Source organism: Cucurbita maxima, unplaced genomic scaffold (assembly GCF_002738345.1).
Source record: "Cucurbita maxima cultivar Rimu unplaced genomic scaffold, Cmax_1.0 Cma_Scf00023, whole genome shotgun sequence".
Taxonomy (NCBI): domain Eukaryota; kingdom Viridiplantae; phylum Streptophyta; class Magnoliopsida; order Cucurbitales; family Cucurbitaceae; genus Cucurbita; species Cucurbita maxima.
Window position 1 is genome coordinate 3675747 of NW_019272039.1, and position 16066 is coordinate 3691812.

Below are 16066 nucleotides of genomic sequence, written 5' to 3' on the forward strand. Positions count from 1 at the left end.
TCTAATAAATAGCCTTTATAAATGTAGATTCCAAAATTCTTTGTGTGCCCATTTCACCTCCCACCCACTTCATTAATTTCTTATTTAATTATTGACTTCAAATACACAAAATCATTCCACTCCATTATTTTTATTCCATATCATAAAATAAATTAAATTATTAATCTAAATATAACTCAACGAACAAAATAAATTTCTATTATAAAAAATATAGTTAAAAATGAAATCCATTCTTTTATCGTTTATCATTCTATCGACCACAAAAATAATAAATACATAATTCGAAGAAAATAATAATAATAATAACAATGACCAAGAGATTTGAAGTCTTAAAAAAAAGAAAAAAATACCAGTGAGAGAACAAAATATGAGTGTTCGAAGATAGTACCAAGAAGTTGAAGCTTAATTTGAATATGAAAGACATAAATGATGGAGAATGAAACATGTGCGGCTCAAATAATTGAAATCATAGAAATTAAGAGAAGAGCGGAAGAAACATTGCGTAGCAGTGAGAGTTCCTTCAACTTTCCCTTTTTCTTTTCTCTTTTCTTTATCATTTTCCATTAAAAAAAAGCTGTTTTTTTTCTCTTGGGAATCCAAGAAGATGGAGACCTCAACGCGATTCCAATCTAAATCAATTTCCTTTTATCTTTACCCAATTGTGTTCTTAATCTGACAGATGGGTTTTGTTTTCTTTTTGATTTTATTAATTCCTCTCTCTGTAATCCGCCATTAAACTAACATACCGAACTAAGCTCCAAACGTCGCGATTCCCCAAACTTTCATGAGCGTAACGGAAAGAAAAAAAGAACTCAAAAGCGCCCAACCCATTTCATCTTACCCTCTTTTTTCCCCCATTTCTCGTTCACTAATCGATTCTCTACAAACCCTTTTATTATTCTTCTCTTTCTCTCTCTCTCTCGCTCGCTCGCTCGATTTCTTCTTCTCTCTGTAATTCCCATCTGGGTTTCGCCGCCGATCCGCCTTCCATGGAGGATTCTTCCCGGAAAAAAACCGGCTCAGTTTGGGAGCCTCGTTCTCGTCGGAGATCTTGGTGTTGTTCATTTGCGGTGCCGCCGTCCAGTCCCGATAACTTCGTGATTTCTCGGTCCAGAACCCCTCGAAATAAGTCGGAGAGTGTAGCGAAACCTAATATCTCTGTGCCCAATTCGCCTCAGAGTTCCAAATCTGGGTTGGGTTTGGTCGGTCGGATTGACCCTCGAAGGATCTTGTCTCCGGGGAGAGTTTCGCCGATTGATTCCGACCAGAATGTTGAGGGTTTGGCTCAAGAAATGGGCACTGAGAACTCTGCAGTTATCGATTCGATCATCCAACCGCGAGTTGAAAGCTTTCGAGCTCCAAAGGAGAAATATCGCGATCCTCCAGCTAGCTTGTCCCGCACTGGTTCGATTGCTGGATATGATAAGAAGGATGTGTTTGATGTGAGATTGAATTTGAGGGGAAAAAACGGCGGCTGCTTGGTTTTGGAGTTGAATTCAGAGGCATTATGTGCTAATTCAGAGGTTTTTTCTGAGCTAATTGTGAAACATAAGAAGGATTTAGCATCCAATGGCAGCCCTTCGCGTTCTAAATTGTGTAGAATTGAAGTTCCTGAGGTGGATAACTTGGGGGTGTTTAGGGACACCATTGAGCTTATGTTTGAGGATGATATTTCAAAATGGCTCGTGAAGGTCGGCGTCTACCGGGCTATTGACATACTTGAGGTTAGTGCCTTTGTACTCTCCATTATTAGTGTGTTCTTTGTTCTTTTGGTTTATGATTTGATATCAAATTTGTTCCTCCATGTGTGCTTGGTTTAGAATAAGCTTGCGGGGGATTGGGACATTGGGGCCAATAGTGATCTATTAGCGTGAAGTCATCTTAAGAACTGTACATCTGAAAGAATTTGGACTCATTGGTGATCTTAGAGGTCAAATTTTGTAATAATCTAAGCTCACCGCTAGCAAATATTGAGGTTTCCACACCCTTATAAAGAATGTTTCGTTCCCCTCTCCAACCAATGTGGGATCTCACAATCCACCCCTCCCCCTTCGGGACCAACGTCGTCGTTGGCACTAGTTCTCCTTTTCAATCGATGTAGAATCTCACAATCCCACCTCCCCTTCGGGGCTCAGCGTTCTCGTTAGCACACCGCCCAGTGTCCAATTCCCTTCGAGGCTTAGCTTCATTGCTAGCACACCGCCCAGTGTCCAATCTCCTTCGAGGCTTAGCTTCATTGCTGGCACACCGCCCAGTGTCCACTCCCCTTCAGGGTCGGCTTCATCGTTGGCACATCCTTTTTGGGGCTCAGTGTCCTTGCTAGCACACCGCCCGGTGTCACTCTAATACCATTTATAACAACCCAAGCTCACCCCTAGTAGATATTGTTCTTTTTAGACTTTTCCTTCTGGGCTTCCCCTCAATGTTTTAAAATACGTATGCTAGGGAGAGGTTTCCATACTCTTTTAAAGAATGCTTCGTTCCCCTCTCCAATTAATATGGGATCTCACAAATTTTCTCGAACTCACCTACTAACCTACTACGGTCATTTATAGAAATATCCTTCTCCCTCATGTTTTAACCATCAAATGTTATAGGGCTGGACTATGGTTTTCTATTGAACATTGAAATGAAAAAAACCCAATCGAGCAGCTCAATGGTTCCAATGTTCTTTTTCTTCAGATATCTGCTTCTTCAAACTGTTATAAGAATGTATCTAGGGATATTGATGGGAATTAATTATTTCATGAAGATAGGTCTGCTAAACTTAAACTGGAACAGCAGATGATGGCCCCTTAGGCCGATTTGACTAGATCGAAAACCCAAAACATCCTTGATATCGTGAAGTGACCCTCGCGCTTAAAAGCACTGGAATACTTGTCCAACTTAGTGAAATACCGTCCCGCACCTAATTGACCTGATCCAACCATTGTACCGTTGACTGATGGCTTATTTCACTGAGAGGGCATTTAGCTAACCATTAAGCTTTGTAGCAACCCCATTAAGCCTTGTAGTTGTATAAGTTTCATGTTTCTTTAAAGAAGAGAAACAAACTTCATTAATGAATGGAATAATGGAATAGGAACTCCAAACACATATAGATGGATTACAAGAAAGCTTTATAATTAGAAATTCAAATGGAAAGACTATAATCTGAGAAAGGGTGTTTAGGTTTCATGTAATACATTATAGCTATTCAATACCCCTTGAAACTCTTTGAAGAGACTACGCCCTACGTGAACCTTGGTGTGGCACGAGGTTTCTTGTATATAGGACGGTCCGAGTTGTGTAGGAGAACTTCGCTTGTGTTAAACTAAAGCTCCCCCTACCACATACACACCACATGTAGCATATGCTGCTTCAGTTTTTACAAACTAGAACTAACGTTGACGATCGGGACAAGTTATTTCCGATCCAGTAGGACACATTTAATGAAATATAGATATGTTTTAAATGAAATACCGAACTTTCATTGAGAAAAAATGAAAGAATACATGAGCATACAATATAGAAGAGGGGGAGTCAAGTTACAAAAAACGAGCTCCAATCAAATAGGATAAGATTTATCGATAGTTACAAAATAGTCTTGACACCGAACCCGAAAGAGAAACATAGAATTTAACAAGGGACCGCACATGGCTAAATGATCTCTCCCACCCCCTAAAGATTCTATTATTTTCTCACTCCACAAACTCGACAAAATAGTACAAACTCGATTCTGCCACGAAAACAACCCTTTCTCACAAAAAGGTGAAAAAAGATGCTCGATGAACAACTCGCTACTACCCCGAGGTCTGACGAAGCTAAAGCCAAACTCCTAGAAGAAACAACTCTAAACAACACGAGAAAAGTCACAATTCTAGAGGATATGATCAAGGTCTTCTTGTTGTTGTAACAGCCCAAGCCTACCGCTAGTAGATATTGTCTACTTTGGCCTATTACATATCGCTGTTAGCCTCACGGTTTTAAAACGTGTCTACTAGGGAGAGTTTTCCATATCCTTATAAGAAATGTTTCGTTCCCCTCGCCAACCAATGTGGAATCTCACAATCCATCTCCCTTGGGGGCAAGCATCCTTGTTGCTGGCACACTGGCTAGTGTCTAACTCTGATACCATTTGTAACAATCCAAGTCCACCGCTAGTAGATATTGTCCGCTTTAGCCCATTACATATCGTCGTCAATCTCACGATTTTAAAATGCGTCTATTAAGGAGAGGTTTTCACACATTTATAAAGAATGTTTCGTTCCCCTCTCCAACCAATATGGGATCTCAGACCTGGATATATCAAAGTAACCAAACAATTTCTTTTGCAATGAGTCTTGTCTCTATCTTGGAAAGGCTTACGAAACAGCATCTCGTTCCAACATTCAACCACAAGGCTAAAAGTTCTCTAGAAAACAAATTTGGAGTAATATAGTATCAAGATCTCCAGAACTGATGCTAATTGCTTCTAAACTTTGCAAATAATGTAGTGTCTAATACTTGATGTAGCACCCTTTATGTCATTTGATTACCAGTGTGCATGCCACCAATATTGCATTCGAACATATGATTTGATAATATCATTAGTATTATGAAATTCAGCCAAGCTTCTGGGGAAGGCACTAACAAGGAATATCTTTTATCACTTAGGTATCTGCAGGTATCATGTTCACAAAGTGTGTTGCTTCATGTTTAAACTACTTAGAAGCTGTGCCTTGGACAGAAGAGGAAGAAGAGAAAATAAGGAATCTGTTCTTAAAAGTCAAGTTCGACGATGCAACGAGTAGAGACGTCATGGCCAGACTACGCTCACTCGACTCAGTAACTTCACGGCAATGTGTAGCCAGACAGCTTGTTTGGTCTATTTCCACGTGTACGAATTCCGTTGCAAGGAACGAACTGAAGTGTTTAGTCAAGGCCCTTCTGTGCAAAAGCTCAGTCTATGAGAAACATCATCTAGACCTCAGTAAAGAAGACCTTTATGCAGTTTTCCATACTTGTATAGCTTCTTTAGTCAGCCTCTTGAAGGGATCCTCCGACGGCGTCTGCCCCGAAAGAGGCTTAAAGAATATAACCCCGAAGCCATTAATCGAACAAATCGCAGTGGAGGTCGATAACATCAACTGGCTGCTTGAAATCTTACTTGATTGGCAAATGGCTGAAGAATTCGTCAACACATGGGCAGATCAGAAAGAACTGATTAGGATGCACGAGAACACTTCACCGATGGTTCGGTACGAGCTCAGTCGAGTTTCAGCTTACTTATTCATTGCAATGGGGATGAGAAAACTGAACTGTCGTTCAGAATCACGGTCGGGACTGCTACAGGCATGGTTTGGTCCAATGCTACTAGACTTCAGCTGGTTACAGCGCTGCAAAAAGGGACTGGATATGAAACTACTGGAGGAAGCCATGGGTCAGGTATTGCTTACTCTACCTATGAAGCAACAACATTTACTATTCATGGACTGGTGTCGGTTCTTCTCGAAGCGCGGTACCGAGTGTCCTAATCTTAGCAAGTCGTTCCAAATATGGTGGCGTCGTTCGTTCCTTAGAGGATCGGAGACCTACTCCATTGAATCTAGGTAAGCTGTCCCTGCACCACAAGTGAAGCAGTTGTGTGTACACTTGAAAGTTAACAATAGGATGCTTTTAGAGCAACAGACAAGTTCATAATTTATTAGAGATTGTATTTGTGAAAAATTACGTTCTTAAGAGAAGGGCTAATGAGATTGTTTATGTAAATTTTCATAATAGAGTTGGATCTGTCCCAGCTGAATGGGTCTCAAAACATAAACTCTGTTACTCCTAACAACAGATCAACCAACCAAAAAACGCTCTTTAAAAACAATAAAAACTCCGTGAGTAACACTCTAAATGTAATAATTCAAGTTTACCACTAGCAAATATTGTCCGTTTTGGTCTCTTATGTATCACTATTAGATTTAAAATGTTTTGTTGTCCATTATGACCCGCTACCATGAATGTTTCATCTTGTCTCATTCTTCTCTCCACTCTCTGCTCAAGCTTTCTAAAACTTTGTTCTCGAAACGGTCTAGAGACGTAGGTGACGGTGACGATGCATCTTGAATTGCTTGACTCACTATATTTCCAATTCCCATGGGATGGGAGAGACCACAACCTTAAACCTTAACCTTAACGTTATCGGATCACTGTTAATACATTTGACCTTTTCTCTAATTACAAGATCTTTGCCAATAAATGCGCAACACCATCACTAGACGCCACAAATATATATATATATATAAATAAATAAACCTTTTGTTTTTTTTGTTAATTTATTAATTAATTTAATAATAATAATAATAATGAAAAGATGGAAAAGGGAATTTGGAGGTGGCGGCCGTGTGTTCGACACCTTGTGGTCTCAATTTATCAATTTTCGGCCCCAAACCTAATCCACCCTTTTTCTTTCTCATTCTTGGTGGGACCCACTCCATGTATAAATATTTTATCTAATAAACTGTTTACTTTTTATTTATTTATTATTATTATTATTGGAATTTAAATTAGAGATATTTCCGTGATCCGGTGAGACAGCCTTCTTCGTCTTTTCTCTAGCTTTTTATTTTAGTCTTCATTTTATTTTTATTGGAATCAAATTTATTGCAAGATTTTTTTTTCCATTATTTTGAAAGAATTTTTAATGGACAATTTTTATTTTTTAATATTATTTATATTAAAAAACACTAAAAAAAAAATTCTAATATAATATAATATTTAACATAATTTTAAAAAATTTAAATTTCAATAGTACATTATACTTATAGAAATTCTGTACATCTCTAAATTAAATCTCTTATTTTACGGAAATAAGTTTATACCTTAATATTTTTTAGAAAATATCATATTTTATATATTAAAAATATTCATTTTTTAAAAAAATAAAATCCATAGACAAGATCATTTTCTAGGACTCCCATACAACATTCCTTCCTTTTATCTTTCAATCCTGTGGGTCCCACATGCTTTGAATTTTTAATCACTAAAATCATTATATAATAAAATCCTTCATAATTGTTTTTTTTAAAACAACACTATGATTGTATATTAATTGATATTTTTTGCATTATACATTTTAAAAAAATAAAAAATTTGGTCTAATTAATTTTATTGTCCTATATATATTTATATATATTTCCATCTGTTTCGTATTATTCAAGGTAAACTCTGTAAAGCTCGATTAAAATATATTTTTATTCGCTAATTTTTTTCGACTATTAAAATGATAGATCGAATTAAAGTAGAAATTAAAATTTAATGTTATATGTATGTAAACGAAATGGCCCATCATTGACTAGGTTTCTATTTCAAGTCTCTTAACCCAAACAAGACTTTCAAAGTTTTATTTATTTCATTTATTTACCTTTGAAATAATAATATATTTCAAATTTAAAAAAAAAAATAAAAAAGAGAAAAACAGAAATGCCACGTGTAAGACTAGGTCTTGGAATAGGGTCAGACCGTCTCCTCTGTAATTTTGACTCGTTTAAACGCGGCTGCTTCCACAACCCAACAAATTTTTTATTATTATATTAATTTCCACCACACCTTTTTTTTTTCTTTTTTTTTTTTAATATTTATTTTAAAAAATATTTTTTTTAAAAGTGGGACGTCTACCAGATCAAATCAATCTACTTTTGGGACTCATTTCCGCATGATCTTTTCTTTTTTAATTCTTAATTTTTTTTAAAATATTTTATTATAAAAAAAAAACAACTTGCTTTGTTTTTAAGCATATTTTTAGCAGCTGTTTTAAAATTTAATTAAATTATATTTTTAGTTAAAAAGAATAAATAAAAGCTTAATTTGTACTATTGGCCTTTTAAATAATCATTTTTAAGATCAATCACGAATAAACCAAGTGGATTGGATTTTTATTTGACCCAAACAATTTAATATAAATTATTTTAAATCAATTTTAATTATTAAACTTTTTAAAAAGATTGTTACATGATTTCACTGTAATTTCCATGAGCTAATTATGTGGAATTGGACACTAATTAATTTTATTTAATTTGCATGATATTTTGCTTCAATTTGAAGCTGAAATTCACCCCCACATTAACGCATTTCATTATGGAAAAATCTATTCTTGTTAAAAATAAATTAATATAAATATTATAATCCGTGATTTAGGAGAGTTGACATTTAATTCCATGGCAGAATAATATAATGATTAAGCTTCATATATTAATTATGACATAAAGGAGTATATGAATGAACCGAGACTACATTCCAATAAGGACAATCATGTGGATAAGATGACTCTGTAGTTAAAATGTTTTACTTTGAACAATTCTATATTGAGTGACCTCTTAGAAATTTGAACGAGGATAAAATATGATGAAGGACTCGTGTTGGTCTACAGAACTTAAAAAATAAGGAATAGGTAACGTGACCATGTCGGAGATGATGCATGAAAATGTCGAAATTATTAGGTGTAGATGGATAAAGCAGGAGGGTCATGGGAATTGAAGGACACTTGGATATGGATGTAAAAGTATGGTTGGTACGTGAGTTTTGGTGGTCCACCTTAACAATTATTAAGATGCTAAAAATATAGGTGGGGAAGTGCTCATGAAAATGACTTTGAGCCATTATTCATTTCGTAATTTAGATGTTTATCTATCTATATGTACGGTGGGTGGATTGTGAGGTCTTAAGTTGGTTGAAGAGGAGAACGAAATATTTCTTATAAGGGTATGAAAACCTCTCCCTAATAGACACGTGTGATATGTAACTGTCCAAAACAGACAATATCTGTTAGCGGTGGGCTTGCGTTATGATAAATGCATATATCTTCCTATACAATGATATGATATTGTCCACGATATAGACCCCCATGACTTTGTTTTTTTGTTTCACCCAAAAGTAATCTACCAATGAAGACAACTTTCCTCACTTATCTACCCACGATCTCTTCTTTTTTTTACCCACCGTGAGATTTTGTTTGTAACAGCCCAAATCTGCCACTAGCGAATATTTTCTGCTTTGACCTATTACGTATTACTGTTAGCCTCACAAACACGTCTGTTAAGGGGAGGTTTCCACACCCTAATAAAAAATATTTCGTTCTCTTCTCCAACCGATGTGAGATCTCACATTGTTTCATATTAGAATTTAAAATCCATATTTGACGCTGTTAAGGATATTTAGTAATAAATTATAGTTTACCATATATATTATATTTGATATTTTATTATAAGACAAATATGTAATATTTGTCTTATTATCATAGGTATCTTTCCATTTATTGTTATTTCCATTTATTACTATTTTCATATCCTTGTAATTCATTTGATTATAAATAAGATAACTTTCACACCATTTAGGTATGGTGGATTAATCAAACATTCACAGACGCCTTATAACCTTGATATTCCTCTACATCTCTACAACATGATTATGCCACCTACTTATTTGAAACTGCTTCTAAAAATGAATCATTCATATACTCCTTAGGAAATTTTTATAAACATGTTCGATTATGAAAGTTTTATGATTGAGTGACTGAAAAAAGACACACCTTATTAGATTTTTTGAAGCATTTTTTAATTATTATATTCTCATAATCACTCTTATTCAGTTGTCTCAGTTTATTCATATGCTTCTCATTTACACGATTATAAATTATTTAAAATAACCCCAGAAAAAAATGTCTAAAGATTTTAAATTTTAATTTAATTAGGAAGGGATTCCAAATATTTATTGACGTGGGGTTTCCGTACAATGACGACGTAATTTAGCCATCGCGTCAATTTCCGGTTGGCTCCCAATAAATATTTTAAAAATTATTATTATAAAAAAGAAAATGAAAAAGACTTTGGGACAGAGTCTCTTCTCCCAAGTCCAACGCTGTTCCCTCAAGTCAACCCTGTTAGGGTTTGTTCCATTCTCCTCATTTCCCCCCCTTTTTTTTATTTCCATTTTTTTTAAAATATTCCATAAATGTTAAAAATCTGATAGAATATATATAAAAAAAAAAAAAAAAAAACCAACCTAACGGTGAAAGAACGATATCCAAATATGTCACGAATATAGGTATTTTTTTAAATAAATAATAAAGCTCGTAAATATTTTATATATAAAAAATTAAAAATTCAAAAAATTATTAGACACGATATTGAGAATTAAGAGAGCTAGACACCAGTTTAAAAATTTATCGACGTATTAAATAGTTTTTAAAATCTTATGAATATGGTAATTTTGTTTTTGACAAATTTTGTTAATTGACTTATTCTATCTAAGTCAACCAAAAATAATATCAAAACCTTCGGTGTTACTCCAAAGAAAGAGTACAAGAAAAAAAAAATATTACTTAACTATATATTATATTAACAAATATTAATATAAATAAAAGATGGGATATGCGCCTAGAATCGATCTAATCTTAGATAAAAATTTTATATAAAATATTTTTTTAAATCTGTTTCAATTTTGTTTTTACCATTTGAAAATTTTCATTTAGTTCTTATATTTTGTCTTAATCTGAGTGTTACTAAAATATAGCTATTAAATTAAATATTAAATTTAAAAATAATTCAAAATTTTAATAATTTCTTATCCAACTCAGTTGTTAAAAAAAAAAAAAAAAATTAATGGATTAATTTAGTTAATAAATTGTCGCTAATTTTTTCTTTTGCTTTTAGAAGAATTTTATAATTAAACTAAAATTATAAAAGTAATAACAATGGGTTTTATTTATTGAAACGTACAATAAAAGTTAGTTCACTTTCTTTCAGAAAAGAAAAAAAAAAAGGGAAAAAAAAAGGCGTTGGCACGTGTGAAAGAAAGAGAAAAAAGCAGAGAGCAAAAGGAAGGGGAGGAAGAAGATGAAGAAGAAGGTTCTGAGGTAAGTGGTGGTGTACACAGAAATCAATTCTAACAAAGCTTCGTCTTTTACTGATCACAACAAACAAATAAACTTTCCCACACGCGCTCTCTCTCTCTCTCTCTCTCCTTCTTTCTCTCTCTAAACAAGCTTCACCTTCTCTCCTCCATTTCCCATGAATTTGCCACGTCATTTCCCCCACTTTATCCAACCACCGCCTGCCGTCCCCCCTCTCCATTTCACTCCAATTCTCTCTCTCTCTCTCTCTCTCTCTCCTCAGCTTCAATTTCCTCACCTTCCTTATTCCATTTTTCTTCCTCTCTTTGTTCATGTCATTCACTCCCTTCCTCGAACCCCACTTCGATTTGATTCAATTCAATTCAATTCGATTCGTTTCACAGCCCCTTTTGATCCATAGTTTCTTCTCTCTTTGATTTCATCTGGGGTTTGCTTATTTCTCTTCTTTCTACCATGCCTGCTTGGTGGGCAAGAAAATTCAGTAAAAGCAAAGAGCATCACAATCCCCCCACTAATTTTCTCAACTTCTCTAAATCTTCTACTTCTTCCCCCAAATCTGAGCCTAAGAAGGGGGCAGAAACCCCCAGGAGCTTCGATGACCTCTCTTCTCTGATTTTCTCTCGTAATTCCCCCAGGCCTTCCAGGGATCTGGCCTCTTCTGGGGTTGCTGATGTAGGCGGCGGCGGCTCTTCTGGGTTCTCTGGTTTTGACTCCGATAGTGGGGATAAGAGTCACCCTCTTCCGAGACCTGCTACTCCCCCCGCTTTTGGGATTGATCATGGAGTCGGGATTGGATCTGGGTCTGTTTCGGTTTCCAGTGTTAGCTCTTCTGGGTCTTCGGATGAACATCCATCGAATCAAGAACAGCTTCAGTTTGGAGCTTACAGGTGGGTGGGTTTCTAATTTTGAAGGTTTTTCTTGTTTGTGTAGTGATTTCTTGTTCTGAGTTTGTGGATGATTCTAGGTTTTTGGCTGGAGATGACTTATCGTTTAGATCCTGTTGTGAACTTGAAGGACTTGAGTCCTCTGTTTAACAGAAGATTCCCCTGTTTCTATAATAGAGGGTTTTATTGATTGATCTTATTGCGTAGTGTTTCTGTAATAGAGGATTTTATTGATTGATACTTCCATTTTCAAATCTACTCGTGACTGCTTCATAAGGTTTCACTCAACTGGAACGAAAAGAATTTAGAGTTTGTTTTTAGAGGACACTCATAGTTCCATCGGTGAGATATTTAGAAGTAATGGCTACTCCAAAGATGAAAATCTGTAATGCTTTTAGTAATATTAGTCCATATGTTTCGAATTTTATTTAGAGGATTTGCTGATACCAGAATAGAGGCAAGGCCAAGAAGTCCCGGTCCAGGATCGAGAGGACCCACGAGTCCTACATCGCCTCTGAACTCACGGTTCTGTGGCACGAGTCTCGAGTCTCCGACCGGCAAGCTAGATGATGGGAAGAGTCGATGTCATAAGCTGCCGCTTCCTCCAAGCTCTCCCACCAGCCCTTCTTCGTTGACCAGCACGAAAGCTGTCAATATCGGTGATAATGACCCGGCTACCCAATCGAAGTGGAAGAGAGGAAGGCTTCTAGGAAGGGGAACATTTGGGCATGTTTACCTTGGATTTAACAGGTAATGGTGGTTTTGATTAAGATATTTTCGTGTTCACATTATAATAAATGGATTGAAACTATATTTTCAAATTTCGGATTAGTGTGGAACAATGATCGACCAAGATACGATTCATAAACGATGTTGTACACTCTTGGTTCATATCTTGCTTAGTCGATCAGACGAACTACTTTGTTGTTAACCTCCCTGTTAGCATCTCAAAGGAGCTCTTAGTCGATCAAAGAACTATTTTGTTAGTACTTCTCTAATCCTTCTTCTTGGATTCATTGCAGTGTAAGTGGCCAAATGTGTGCAATTAAGGAGGTCAAGGTTATTAGCGATGACTTGACATCGAAGGAATGTCTCAAGCAATTGAATCAGGTCGTTCTTATTCTCCAGTTTGAGTACTTTGGTGTATATTTGTTTGCTATATCTGCTTTTAAGCTATACGTTTTACTATCTTGATACTTGGTTGTAATTCTAACCCATCACTCCGTCTAAACAGGAGATAACCCTGCTCAGTCAGCTGTCGCATCCGAACATCGTCCGGTACTATGGTAGTGAAATGGTAAGCACTCTCATACTCTGTTGAAGGCTACTTTCTAATAATAATGAACACAAGTTTCAAAACTTCTGAACCAATCTTACGTAATAAATTTTCTCTACCAGGGTGACGAATCGCTCTCCGTCTATTTAGAATACATCTCCGGTGGCTCAATCCACAAATTACTACAAGAATATGGCGCCTTCAAAGAACCTGTTATAAGAAATTATACCCGAAAGATTCTTTCTGGGCTTGCGTATCTGCACGGGAGAAATACAGTGCATAGGTATTTTGGCTGTAAATACTGCTCTGGAATCGTATTTTCATACGTGCGGGTCCTTATGTACTTCTCCTGGCAGGGACATCAAAGGGGCTAATATCTTAGTGGATCCAAATGGCGAGGTCAAGTTGGTCGACTTCGGCATGGCAAAACACGTATGTAAATTAACTCGTCTTCTCAAATGTTACTATTTTTTCCTTGTCCTCGACGGGGCCACAGTTTTAAATACGTAACTTGAAATGCTTTGGCTAATGGAACTGACTGCTAAATTTACTTTTGGGTTAGAAGTTCTGATATCAAAATATTTTGACAATTTGATTGATTTAGAATTTATGTTTTCTTTTTTGTTTGAATCAGATGACGAATTGTACTTCGATGCTTTCGTTCAAAGGCAGTCCTTATTGGATGGCCCCTGAGGTACTTTTTATCACTTTGTTCCATTCCCCCTGCTTTAAATAACAGACCGAAAAGCGAGTACTACAAAAAGAATAAACGAAAAGGAAGAATGTGAGATCCTACCTCGGTTGGAGAGGAGAACAAAACATTCTTTATAAGGGTGTGGAAACCGTTCTCTAGTTGATGCGTTTTAAAAATTTTGAGGGGAATCTCGAAAGGGAAAGCCCAAAGAGAACAGTATCTGCTAGTGGTGGGTTTGGGCTGTTACAAATGGTATTGAAGTTAGACACCGGGCAGTATGCCAGCGAGAACGTTGGCCCCCAAGGGGGTGCATTGTGAGATCCCACATCGTTGGGGAGGAGAACGAAGCATTTCTTATGAGAGTGTGGAAACCTCTCCCTAGTAGATGCGTTTTAAAAACCTTGAGGTGAATCCTGAAAGGGAAAGCCCAAGGAGAACAATATCTACTAACGGTGGGCTTGGGTTGTTACAAATAGTATTAGAACCAGACATCGGATGGTGTGCCAGCGAGGACACCAGGCCCCCAAGGGGGGTGGATTGTAAGATCCCACATCGTTGGAGAGGAAAACGAAGCATTTCTTACAAGGGTGTGGAAACCTCTCCCTAGTAGACGCGTTTTAAAAACCTTTAGGGGAAGCCTTTCCACTCCCTAGTAGACGCGTTTTAAAAACCTTTAGGGGAAGCCCAAAAAGAGAATAATATCTGCTTGTGATGGGATTGAGCGGTTACAAATAATGTTCCTCCACATTCTTTTGTATTATATTGAACTTTTTCTTTTACTTGTACACCTACACTATGTCTGTCTTAATAGTTTCTCGTTTCTCATTTCTCGTTGCTCGTCGTGGAATCTCAGGTTGTGATGCATACGAATGGGTATAGTCTTGCTGTAGATATTTGGAGTTTAGGGTGTACGGTTCTCGAAATGGCAACGTCTAAGCCACCTTGGAGCAAATATGAAGGGGTACGCATCTTCCTCGAACATTTCTCTCGGAGTTTTTGTTTACTCTTGATGTTAAATTCTCTGGGTCCATATTTATCTTATATTTTGGAACCAACAGGTGGCTGCCATATTCAAAATTGGAAATAGCAAAGATATGCCTGAAATCCCAGACCATCTCTCCTATGATGCTAAAAACTTTGTGCAGCTATGTTTACAACGCAATCCATCGGCACGTCCTTCCGCTGCAGAACTGCTGGATCACCCTTTTGTTCAAGATGCAGTAACACCAAGAGCATCTGATGTCAACTTTTCCATGGATGCATTTCCCTTTAGCTTCGATGGATTCCAGACTCCGGTAGGTTGCTCGTGTTACTTAGAACTTAGAATCACATGGTCGAGATGAAATTATTTATTTGAATCGCTTGAATTGGGAGACCTCTTGGATTGTTCTGCTTAATCTGTTTAAAGTTGATTATAGAGTTGAAATCTTTGCATCTATATATGCAGCCATTGTTAGATCAGCATCCAAACAGAAAAAGTATAAGCATATGTGATGGAGACTACGTGACAAACCCGACAACCTCGTCGAGAGCTTTGAGGAGTCCTAGGTACGCAACATCCTGTCCTTTACAATCTCCTCTTTGTCTTAGACCATGTCTCAGAGATTGATGCATACACTTTATGTGCAGGGGAAATGCACGAATGATCACGTCCTTGCCTGTCTCTCCGTCTTCGAGTCCGTTACGGTCGTATGGCCCGCTACACCAGAGCTGTTATCGTTCACCACCTCACACATCTTACATGGGGTTGGGTCAAAGCTGTTACAATTTAAACGAATACGCATATAACACGAGACCAAACACATTGTTCACACTCGACCCATCACGAGATTCATCGCTATTGAAAGTGCGGACTCATGGTGGATCACCAAGAAGACCTCTTTGACTATAAACGTTTAATGAAAAAGAAGAAAAAGACATCTTCCTCGTATCCTCAGGTGTAAATTTATCCATTGTGTATCGGAGAGATTTGAGTTATTGATGAATGGACGATGGTGGGAATGGGATAAAGCTTTCTTAAGCAATGGGGATATGATGTATTTTCTTAGAGAAATCTTGTGAGGTATAACAATATTTTTTTGGTTCTTGTAAAGGAAAGGTGGTCTGTACATGTAATAATCAGTTTTTGTTTATTACTACACCGTGACACCGACACCAAGTGTAGTGCACTGCAGGTTAATTTCTCGTTTTTTTTAGCTTGATTTGCAAAAAACGTCATTGATAGCCACAAAAAGAATCCATAAAACTTTATCCACTCGCACAATTTGACCTTTCGAACATAAAAACATAGTTAACAATCTAAATCAAGTCGTTAATTTCGACTAAACGATGCTCCAACAATACCATTTTAAGTT

The 16066-nt window shown here is 36.6% G+C and overlaps 2 protein-coding genes across 3 annotated transcripts; both read left to right on the forward strand.

Annotated features, from left to right (window-relative positions):
• The first annotated feature begins 510 nt into the window (after positions 1 to 510).
• On the forward strand, positions 511 to 5770 carry LOC111497107 (BTB/POZ domain-containing protein At2g13690-like). Its single transcript, XM_023147758.1, has 2 exons — positions 511 to 1724; positions 4636 to 5770. Exons 1-2 carry the CDS (start codon positions 990 to 992, stop codon positions 5572 to 5574), a joined length of 1674 nt encoding a protein of 557 aa, XP_023003526.1. The 5' UTR covers positions 511 to 989; the 3' UTR covers positions 5575 to 5770.
• A 5178-nt stretch (positions 5771 to 10948) lies between these two features.
• Positions 10949 to 15866, forward strand: LOC111496911 (mitogen-activated protein kinase kinase kinase 3-like). Of its 2 annotated transcripts, none has more exons than XM_023147474.1 (11): positions 10949 to 11745; positions 12175 to 12492; positions 12765 to 12852; positions 12977 to 13039; positions 13141 to 13301; positions 13375 to 13450; positions 13653 to 13712; positions 14566 to 14673; positions 14771 to 15007; positions 15160 to 15260; positions 15342 to 15866. In XM_023147474.1, the coding sequence occupies exons 1-11, from the start codon at positions 11312 to 11314 to the stop codon at positions 15595 to 15597; spliced, it is 1902 nt and encodes a 633-aa protein (XP_023003242.1). In that variant the 5' UTR covers positions 10949 to 11311; the 3' UTR covers positions 15598 to 15866. The 2 variants fall into 2 exon arrangements, with proteins under 2 accessions (XP_023003242.1, XP_023003243.1); XM_023147475.1 differs by having other exon boundaries at positions 10950 to 11745; positions 12193 to 12492.
• Positions 15867 to 16066: the final 200 nt, after the last annotated feature.

Bases quoted from the DNA above. Each gene is read 5' to 3' on its own strand.
- LOC111497107 (XM_023147758.1), top strand. From the start codon at position 990: ATGGAGGATTCTTCCCGGAAAAAAACCGGCTCAGTTTGGGAGCCTCGT. The intron at 1,725-4,635 runs GTTAGTGCCTTT...TTTATCACTTAG, and splicing joins GGGCTATTGACATACTTGAG to GTATCTGCAGGTATCATGTT.
- LOC111496911 (XM_023147474.1), top strand. From the start codon at position 11,312: ATGCCTGCTTGGTGGGCAAGAAAATTCAGTAAAAGCAAAGAGCATCAC. The intron at 12,853-12,976 runs GTCGTTCTTATT...CCGTCTAAACAG, and splicing joins GTCTCAAGCAATTGAATCAG to GAGATAACCCTGCTCAGTCA. The intron at 13,713-14,565 runs GTACTTTTTATC...GTGGAATCTCAG, and splicing joins CTTATTGGATGGCCCCTGAG to GTTGTGATGCATACGAATGG.